This window comes from Equus caballus, chromosome 25 (assembly GCF_041296265.1).
Source record: "Equus caballus isolate H_3958 breed thoroughbred chromosome 25, TB-T2T, whole genome shotgun sequence".
NCBI lineage: Eukaryota > Metazoa > Chordata > Mammalia > Perissodactyla > Equidae > Equus > Equus caballus.
In genome coordinates, this window is record NC_091708.1 from 18,633,427 (window position 1) to 18,644,952 (window position 11,526).

Sequence of the window (11,526 nt, forward strand, 5' to 3'; positions counted from 1 at the left end):
CATGCTTATTGTAGCATGTGACAGGATTTCCTTCTCTTTTAAGGTTGAATAATACTCCATTGTGTGAATACATCACATTTTCATTATCCATTCATCCATCGATAGACACTTAGGTTGATTCAATATCTTGGCTATTGCAAATGATGCTAAAATGAACATGAGAGTGAGATATCTCTTTGAGATACTTATTTCATTTCCTTTAGTTCTGTACCCAGAAGTGGGATTGCTGGATCATATGGTAGTACTATTTTTAATTAGTTTCTTTTTTGAGGAAGATTAGCCCTGAGCTAACATCTGCTGCCAATCCTCCTCTTTTTGCTGAGGAAGACTGGCCCTGAGCTAACATCTGTGCCTATCTTCCTCTACTTTATATGTGGGATGCCTACTACACCATGGCTTGCCAAGGGGTACCATGTCCACATCCAGGATCTGAACCGGCAAACCCCAGGCCACTGAAGCGGAAGTGAGAACTTAAGTGCTGTGCCACGGGGCCGGCCCCCTATTTTTAGTTTTGTGAGGAACCTCCATACTATTTTCCATAATGACTGTACTGATTTATCTTCCCACCAACAGTATACAAGGGTGCATTTTTTCCACATCCTCACCAATACTTATCTTTTGTCTTTTTGATAATAGCCATTTTAACAGATGTGAGGTAATATCTCCATGTAGTTTTGATACACAAAATGACGTTGAGCATTCTCATATACCTATTGGTTATTTGTATGTCTTCTTTGGAAAAATGTCTATTAAGTTTCTTTGCCCATTTTTAATTGGGTATTTGTTTCTTGCTATTGAGTTCTTTGAGTTCCTCATATATTTTGGTATTAACCCCTTATTATTTTTATGGTTTACACATATTTTCTCACATTCTGTAGGTTGACTCGTCGCTCTGTTGATTGTTTCTTTGCTATTCAGAAACGTTTTAATTTGATGCAATAACGTTTTCCTTTTTTTTCTTTTTTTTTGTTAATAGGAAGATTAGCCCTGAGCTAACTGATGCAAATCCTCCTCTTTTCGCTGAGGAAGACTGGCCCTGAGCTAACATCCATGCCCATCTTCCTCTATTTTATATGTGGGAGGCCTACCACAGCATGGCGTGCCAAGTGGTGCCATGTCCACACCCGGAATCCGAACTGGTGAACCCCGGGCCGCCAAAGCTGAACGTACACACTTAACCACTGCGCCACCAGGCTGGTCCCTCAGATGACATTTTCTTATGTCTAGCAAAGCCTAAAGACTCCACCAAAAAACTGTTACAACTAATAAACAAATTCAGTCAAGTTGCAGGATACAAAAATCAACATACAAAAATCAGTTGCACTTCTGCACGCTAAGAATGAATTATTGGAAAGAGATATTAAGAAAACAATCTTATTTACAATAGTGTAAATAATTTTATGCTATTGTGTAAATATACAATTTTACTTCTTCCTTTGCAATTTGGATTCCTTTTACTTCACTTCACTTGTCTTTCCCCATGAGGTGGATGTCTCTCTATATGCTGCACTGCTTGAGCTTAGGGGATGGGTGACATGGGTCATGCGAAACTGTTGTTCTTACCCTCTTCAATGTGTCTTTTCTTACTTCTGTGCTGGGTCTCAGTGGAAATCCAGTATTTATTTATTTATTTTATTTATTTTTTAATTGACGTTCATAATAGTTTACATCATTGTGAAATTTCAGTTGTACATTATTTCTTGTCTGTCATGACATAGGTGCTCCTCTTCACCCTGTACTCAACCTCCACCCCCTTTCCCCTGGTAACCACGGAACTATTTTCTTTGTCCATGTGTTTGTTTATATTCCACATATAAATGAAATCATATGGTGTTTGTCTTTCTCAGTCTGGCTTATTTCACTAGCATGATACCTTCCAGCTTCATCCATGTTGTTGCAAATGGGATGATTTTGTCTTTTTTAATGGCTGAGTAGTATTCCATTGTATATATATACACCATACCTTCTTTTTTTAAAGTTTTTATTTTATTGCAGTAACATAGGATTATAACATTATATAGCTTTTCAGATGTACATTGTAATATATTTCAAATTCTGTGTAGATTACATCATGTTCACCACCCAAAAACTAATTATAGTCCATCACCACAATGTGAGCCTAATCACTCCTTTTGCCCTCCCCTCTGCTCCCTCCCCCTATGGTAACCACCAATCCAATCTCAATGCTATGTGTTTTTTTGTCATTGTTTTTATCTTCTACTTATGAGTGAAATCATATGGTATTTGACTTTCTCTCTCTGACTTATTTCACTCAGCAAAATACTCTCAAGGTCCATCCATATTGTCACAAATGGCCAGATTTCATCATTTCTTATGGCTGAGTAGTAGTCCATTGTGTATATATACCACAACTTCTTTATCCATTTGTCCCTTGATGGGCACCTAGGTTGCTTCCAAGTCTTGGCTATTGTGTATAATGCCGCAATGAACATAGGGGTGCATGTATCTTTATGCCTTTGTGTTTGCAAGTTCATTGGATAAATACCCAGCAGTGGGATAGATGGATCATATGGTAGATCTATTCTTAATTTTCTGAGGATACTTTGTACTGCTTTCCATAGTGGCTGCACCAGTGTGCGCTCCCACCAGCAGTGAACAAGGGTTCCCTTCTCTCCACACCCTCTCCAACATTTGTTGTTTCCTGTCTTGTTAATTATAGCCACTCTGACCAGAGTGAGGTGATAGCTCATTGTAGTTTTGATTTGCATTTCCCTGATAGCTAATGATGTTGAGCATCTTTTCATGTGCCTGTTGGCCATCCCTACATCCTCTTTGGAGAAATCTCTGTTCAGATCTTTTGCCCACTTTTTAATTGGATTGTTGGTTTTTTTTGTTGTTGAGCTGTATGAGTGCTTTGTATATTTTGGATATTAACCCCTTTCTGATATATGGTTTGCAAATATCTTCTCCCAATCGTTAGGGTGTCTTTTCGTTTTCTTGATGGCTTCCTTTGCTGTGCAGATTTTTAGTTTGATGTAGTCCTATTTGTTCATTTCTTTCGTCTCCCTTGCCTGGTGAGACATGGTACTTGAAAATATGTTGCTCAGACCGATGTCAAAGAGTGTACTGCCTATATTTTCTCCTTCTAGAATTTTCATGGTTTTGGGTCTTATATTCAAGTCTTTAATCCACTTTGTGTTGATTTTTGTGCATGGTATAAGATAATGGTCTACTTTCATTCTTTTGCTGGGTCTCAAAAGGCGTTACTATAAGGTTGGACACTTTTATTGCTTAAAGGATGCATCCACATTGAAAAGGAACACAAAAGTAACTAGGAAACTCTCTTCTTTCAAACATTCAGTATTTCCCACAGTATAATTCCTTTCTCATTCGCTAAAGATAGATCCAATGCCACCACACCAGGCCTTCAGTAATTTGAAATAGCCATCAGCAAAAAGTGAAAATTGCTTAGCATCACATACAAAGTCATCTCTAGCCATCTATATTTATGAACTCATTTCAAGCTAGCTTTTCTCTTACTTCTTCTGTGTTACTGGACTTTTCTGAACAAAGCTTTTGTTTTTTCACTTCTCGGCTTCTTTGTATGTCATTCCTTCTGTCTAGAAGTTTGTTCCTTTCTCCTCGCGATGATCATCAACACTGAACAATGGACACCTCCCTTAACAAACTGTTACCTACCTAGTCACACTTTCTTCTCTAATACCATCATGCTTTGCACTATCTCTATAACTTCTCTTCTCCAATGGAATTGCAGTTATGTGTCTTCAGGCTTGCTACTGCTAATAACTAGTCATTTTTTTGAAGGCAAGGACAGTGTTAAGTCAGTAAAGTTCTTATGACATTATGTATTTATTTATTAAGCTGAACTATATAAACCAGCTGATATTTAACCATTTTTGACCTACAAAAATGACAATACCTATATTATTTATACTCTACTTCATTCTAAAAATACTTTTCAAAATCCTGTCAAAAATACACTGAGACAGAGATAGTATGCTCATCAAGTAGCCAATTGAAACATTACATTTCCTGACTCCCTCGCTATTGGGTGGGGCCTTGCAGCCAGGTCTGTTCAAAGAAGCAACAAAAAGATGCTTCTCGGCAGCCCAGGGTTTGCCGGTTTGGATCCCGGGTGCAGATCTATGCACCGCTTGGCAAGCCATGCTGTGGTAGGTGTCCCACATGTAAAGTAGAGGAAGACAGGCATGGATGTTAGCTCAGGGTCAGTCTTCCTCAGCAAAAAGAGGAGGATTGGCAGCAGATGTTAGTTTAGGGCTAATCTTCCTCAAAAATAAAAAACCTCCAGATAAGATAAATTTGTCTATTTTCCCTTTAGTTATGTTAAGTTTTGCTTCAAGGATTTGAAGCTATGTTATTAGCTGAATGTACATTTTTTATTTCATGTCTTCTTGATGATTTGACCTTTTTATCATTATCTCTAGTAATACTCTAATTTTTGAAGTTAATTTGCCTGTTATTAATATAGCCAGTCCAACTTTCATTTAGTTTTTGATTTTTATATCTTTCTCCATCCTTTTACTTTCAACCTAACTTTATCTTTGTACAAAGTGTATTTTTTAAAACAATATAAAGTTAGGTTTCCTTTTTTTATTCAGTCTGACACCCTCTGTCTTTCAATTGGAATTTTTAGTCTATTTATATTTAACGTAATGATTAATATGTTTTTGTTGAAATCCATCATGTTACTATTTGGTTTCTATTTGTCCCTTCTATTTTTCTTTTATTTCTGTATTTATTTGATTGATGATGTTTTTGATTATTAGTATTTTTATTCCATTGTATCTCCTCTATTAGCTTTTAAGCTAAATTTATTTTTAGTTTTTATAACGGTTGCTCTTGTGGTTTCAGTATGGTTCCTCAACTTTTTTCACGCTACATCGAATTAATAATAAATCACCTAATGTAAATTGTAAAAACCTTATGGCAGAAAATTTCCATTTGCCCAAGAATGAAGGACTTAAAGCAACTGAACTTTGATCCATTCACTCCCTTTACGAGGGGGAATCTCTCAGGGGAAAGAGAAGAAATAACAGGTTACCCAGTATAGGCTCCTTATCAACTGGATCTCTAAGTGGGAATTAATGATGTTTGCTGGGATAAAGTGACTTTGTCTGCTCAATGCCTTTTTCAGAGTGTCCCTGGATAAAGAATCACTTATAGTAAATAAATCCTTCTGGCATTACAGATTCTTGTATAACACATGGCTCCCTGAAGAATATTTCATATGCTACACAATGTGCTAGGGTATAAAATTAGATGCTTCTTAACCTAAATGCTCAGTGTGAGGTAACTGCAAATCTCACTTAAGACCACATCCATTATTCTTGGGCCAGTGTGCCTGTCTGAAGCATGGAGAAACAATCTAGGTTTCAATGTTAATCTAGAAGTATTCACCAAGCCCCTCTCTTTGGTAGAACTTGCATGCCAAACTCTGTCTCCGCTGCCATGAGCTTCTTGTTAAAATCTCTGCTCAACCCTTTCAGTCTCCTAATTGTCACTTTTCCCTGGGTTCCAAGAAGTCTCAATTTCTTCATGCCCAACTCAGTGGTCAGTCAGGATTTGATGGGAGATTTTACATATAGCTTAATTTCCTCTTTTCCAGGATTTCTTCCTAAATTTTCAGCTGTTCTGGAAGCCCCAAATGCTAATCTCTGACTTCTTAGATCTATAAGACTGCTATTTTCTGCATGAGTACCATCTGCTACACAGACTGGGGAATGACATCAAGGGAAAAACAATATAAATGTGGATCTCACCCAGTATGGTTCATTTCTTTCAGAAGTTGAATCCCTTCCTGTTCTGCCTGCTCTGTGCCACTCTCCAGAGCCTTCAAACAGTTGCTTTTTATACTTGATTCAGGATTTACCATTGTTAGCAGTAGGAAGGTTCATCTGATCCAAACCACTCTGCCACAAGATGCTCCACCGTTAATAGAAGTTGGAAGTCTGAGATATACTTTTTAGAAGAATCTGACAGATTTCCTTTTGTACTGGATATGGGATAAGAAAGGAAAAAAGGAAGCAAGGGTGACTTCTAGTTTTTTGGTTTAGTATGTGAGTAAATGCTAGTATTATTGATGGAGGTGGGGAAGACTAGAGACTCATAAGCATCAGGAAAATTGCCAAGATTTTGCTATTTCTTTTTCAGACACAAAATTCCATGGAGGTTCGGACTATCTCTTCTTTTCAGTGTGCTTTGAGGAATCTCCAAAGCAGAAGTGTGGTCTGGTGCTTTATTCATTGTGGGGAGACAGGTCTGCAACATTCCTCAGTCTTGGTCGCTGCCTCCGTGAGTCTTTATGAGGGTAGCATTAATGTAGAGTCCTCTTCTGACTTTTCCCCCTAGGCACAATTAGCTTGGCCCGGATAATTTACTTCCAGCTTCACAAGCCTTGGTCTATAATAATTGAACAGGTGACTTGAGAATGGTACTGGATAAAAGATTCAGAGGGAAGTGGTACTCTGGGGCCAGATAGTCACTCTCTTTTCTTTCTTTTGTTTCAACCATTAGTATTAAGGTTGCAGTGAATCTTGTCTAAATGAGGAAAGAAAAGAAAGGTTATTGCTGTAGTCAAATAAGGAGGGAAACAGTGAGAAGGAGAAATAATGACAAAAAGGAAGAAAATTCAAGAAGCAAGCAGAAAACCACAGAAGGGAGAAAAATCTATTATTTATAAGTTCCTGCTATATATATCAGGCGATTACTATGTTAATTGCTTTACATAAAATATCCCTATTCCTCACAACAACTCTGATAAGGAAATATTGTCATTGCCCTTTTATAAATAAGCTGAATCTCAATGGGCACCATCAACTTGCTCTAGATGACAAAACTGAAGTGGTGAAGTGGAAAGTGTTTGTAGTACTCAATCTTAGCCTTTCCTGTGCACCAAGCTTTCCTATAGTTAAATATGCGAATCATATTCATCATCCCAGGGCCTCAGAGGATATACCATATGGGAACAAAGTAAATGAAAGACCCCAAGGCTGCATTCCGATTTCAATAAACTAAACAGTGAGGAGGAGATTTCTAGTGGTGTTTTTAAAAAACTTAGTAATAGTTCAAATGTATAACCTTCTCTGAGAATAAGGACACATTTGAGGTGATATAAGTAATTCAGTAATAATCATGATTACAATCTGTTACTGAAAAACGAGGCATCTAATCACAATTGTACAGTGATGAAATCACCAGTATGTTTTCTCCACACCACCATACACCATTCACCACTAGTACCTCACTTGGAAAACTGTGAACAGAGATTATGAAGGGTCACTCAAATAAATAGAGCTCTCAGTGGATATCTGAAGGGTCAAGATGCCTTTAAATGGTGAAGCTAACTTCTCAAAAGGGGTCTACCTTGAAGGAAGTGTTCCTTAAAACAAATATCCCTTCACGTTCCATGAAGAACATTTACTCTTGTAAGTGGTATCTTCAAGCCATAAGGAGCAATAGGACAGTTACTTAAGCTCTCCTTACCCCATCTTTGGCTGGTTCCACATCAAGTATAACTTCATGTTATGCATGTTATGAGACCCTCCTTCAATTGAAAGGAGAAACTCAAGATTATTCATTCCCCTTAACTTTGTTTAAATTAACCAGCTTGACTGATTTCATAACACAAACAGAAGTTCCCCTTCCCAAAGACAGCATAGTCAGAAACATGTTTATTTATTGTTTGAATAACGCTGCAATTAGAACAGACCAGCTACTGGTTATAATTGGATCTATGGGACGTTGTCCCTGGAGTTTCAGAATTTGTAATGCTGCACAAATAAATTTCTAACTTTAATTTGCTGCATGAATCAGAAACATTTCACAAGCAACAAATAACTTAAATTGCCTTACAGTGCAAATGGATGGTCTTTTAAAAAATGTTTCTGGAGCACAGATGTCAGGGCAACTCTGGCTATATGAAAAAATTATCTGCTGTATTTCTCTCACCATGAGAATATCTGTCACCATCATCTTGGATTTGAGACAGAAACTCTGAGCTTGTATCTAAATGTGCAAAGTTTCCAGTTAATTAATCTGTGCCTGAAGAAATCTATATCTTTTGGTACTCACTGAATCTTTCAAATTATTTTTGGACAGAGTGGCAGAAGAAACTGTGAACTTGGAAAGCAAAACAGTTCCTAAGTAAGAAGATTGTTACTAAACTAGGGGAAGAAAATCGTTCCAATGGTTCAGAGGTAAATGAGTGACTGTCATAGATTAGTCATAAATGTGGCTTTGGAAAATGAAAGAACACATAAGATTGTTTCTTTCCTCTATCTGTTATGATGTTTATGAAATAAACCTTCCCTCCTCCCCAGCATTACCGAAAAAGGTCTTGCAGCAAAAATAGCAGCTTGAAGATTTTTTACCCGTTGACTTTGTGCTTGAAATTTTCACATTAATGACAAATTTCCTCAAACATACATTATTAATATTATCACCAAGCTGGAGAAGCATTTAAGCACAGACCACAAGTTTATATGAAGAAAAAAGTAACAGAAAATATGCAAAGAGGATATTTTATGTTTCATATATAATATGTGATGTTAATCCTTCTATGCATATATACAAATGAACATGACATAACAAAATGTTCCAGGCAAATTTGACATCTGTAACAATTTTTTTGTTCCTGGGATTTTCCCACTATCCCAAAGTGGACATCACTGTATTTGTGCTGTGCTTGCTGATGTACTTGACCACCTTGCTGGGTAATATGATTCTGATCTCCATCACCATCCTGGATTCCCGCCTACACACACCCATGTACTTCTTCCTTAGCAACCTCTCCTTTCTGGACATCTGGTACACCTCTTCTGCTCTCGCTCCAATGCTGGCCAACTTTGTTTCAGGGAAAAACACCATCTCATTCTCAGGATGTGCCGCTCAGATGTACTTCTCTCTTGCCATGGGCTCCAGTGAGTGTGTGCTCCTGTCCATGATGGCATATGACCGGTATGTGGCCATCTGCAACCCTCTGAAATACCCCATCATCATCAACAAGAGGGTTTGTGTGCAGATTGCAGCTGTCTCCTGGGTGACAGGCTGCCTCACTGCCTTCGTGGAAACAGTGTCTGTGCTGCAGCTGCCTCTGTGTGGAAATAGCATCATCAATCATTTTGCTTGTGAAATTCTGGCTGTCTTGAAACTATCTTGTGTGGACACCTCCAAGGTGAAGTTAATCATGCTGGTGATCACCATACTTCTTCTCCCTATGCCGATGCTCCTCATTTGTATCTCTTATGCGCTCATTCTCTCCAACATCCTGAGAATCAGCTCAGCAGATGGTCAAAGCAAAGCCTTTTCAACTTGTGCAGCCCACCTGACTGTGGTAGTTTTATTCTATGGGGTGGCTCTTTATGTATACTTGAAGCCCTCAGGTGTAGATTCAAAAGAAATAGATAAATTTATGACTTTGGTATATGCTGGATTAACCCCCATGTTGAATCCTATCATTTACAGTCTACGAAACAAAGACGTGAAAGCAGCTGTGAAAAAATTGCTGATTAGAAATCTTTTCGGTACTGCTTTAATTTCTGTCCTCAAATAATATTGGAGCAAGCATACTCATCTGGATAATCTCCAACACTATCCAGAAAGGTGAAAAATAGTTGGTTTAAATCAAACCCTGGAAAATACTCATTTTTCAACAGGAGTTCAACATTAAGCCTGATATCTTGATTTTCTTTGTAAATAAAACTTTTTTATTAATGAACCACTTAGGCAGAATGAATTCTATTTCCAGAAAAGTACTTGGCATTTATTCAATATTAACATCAAATTAAAATTAGACAATTGCTTGTTGCTTCATATTTCACTTGCTATATCACATAAGTGTTCAACTCTAGCATCACCATGATAATAACTGATATACCAAGAGTGTAAAATTTAAAACCTTGTAAATTTTGAAATAATTTATCCTTATATGATTCAAAATTATGTCTGAATTAATGGATAAATAAGTATTTTTACATGAATGTGGATATAATTCAAGGTATAAATATATTATAATTTATAAAACCAAGACACAATCAATTTTATAACTTTTCCTAATTTCTAAATGTTAAAATATGAAAAATATGGTTTTAGATTTGATAAACTATACCATAAATGATTTTGATTATTTGGGATATGTATATGGAGGATGAATAAATACCATTTCTGTGCAAAGATATCATGACAAGGGTTTGCACAATTGTAATCCTGTATATGAAGCAAAGTAAAGGAACAGCATTCAGGAAGTCTTGAAGTATCTATGATTATAAGGTCAGAATACTCTCACATCGAACTTTGAACGTCTCAGTGAATTCATCAAAACACACACACCATGTTGCTATTTTTGTTACAGCATAATGAATTGATCAACTATGACTGAGAAAAAGAGATTCTTACCCCATAGAGAATACACTGCAAAAGAAATGATTTATTAATGTACACACATATTGTGGGAAAAGATTCAAGGATATATTTAACATATGTGAGAAAAATTAAATTATAATTTCACAAATAAATGGATTTTGATGAGTCTTTCTTTGTCTTCTCCACCCTCACTGGAGCTGGGGAATAATGAAGCCAATGTGTACCCATTACTTCCTCTTTATGAGAGAGGTATTCTTGGATATATATGGATGATGGCTTTATTCCATGGAGAAGGTGATTGTTGCTGGCATATATATAATCTGTCTGATCCTTAAGTTTAGGGGAGATGAGACAATTGTCGATAACTATCACAGAAGGTCCCAGCCTGAACATGACAGAGCTTGCAAGGAATGATTCAGCTGAAGGCAAATGGATTGATAAAGGAACCATGTAGGCAGAAAGGATTCAGTGAGCAGGAACTGAGCTGGTGTTCTTAATTCAAATACCCTTAGTATGCATGAGAAAACTTTTTTCTTTCTTTATTAGATGCCCAGTTCTATCAATACAGAATCTCTCCAAAGATAGGGACTGGGAATTTGTATCATGAATAAAAGCAACACAGTTATTCTGATTTTTGTCTTTATTTAAACGTTTCACTACCAGACAACAATGACCACTTTGTGACAGTGTTATTTGAAGAAGAAAAGGTAATGTTAAACCTGTTACCCACCCCATCACGGCAGTAATTTACAACAAACACTGATTCCAGGTAATGACAAATATTGACCCTATACATATCCATCTTATTTGTTTATATGGGTGAAAAGAAAATCTGTAAACAAGATGTTGAAATTAAAGTTTCACACCTCATCAGCTCCAGTGGGTGTGATATTTTATTCAATGACTTTGTCTATCAATATTTTAAGGGATGTGCATGAGCTAGTTGCTGTCCGTGGAGCAGGCCAACCAGCCAACCAGAGGCAAAACTCAATAAAATGGGCTTACCCCACCTGCATGGATCACTATACACCTCGGGAGGGTCCTCAGATTTCAGATGTTTCTGTAAGAATCATCTTGTATAAACGACTAGATCCAGGATGGAGCTAACTTCTGCAAGATCCAAATGTGTTTTGTTTGTGATCTCCCAAGGACTGAATTGTACAT

At 37.1% G+C, this 11,526-nt stretch overlaps 1 protein-coding gene across 1 annotated transcript; it reads left to right on the forward strand.

The window, feature by feature from the left end:
* Positions 1–8,593: 8,593 nt before the first annotated feature.
* OR13F8 (olfactory receptor family 13 subfamily F member 8) lies at positions 8,594–9,553 on the forward strand. Its single transcript, NM_001391150.1, is given in 1 exon segment — positions 8,594–9,553. A coding segment is annotated over 1 exon segment (960 nt).
* Positions 9,554–11,526: the final 1,973 nt, after the last annotated feature.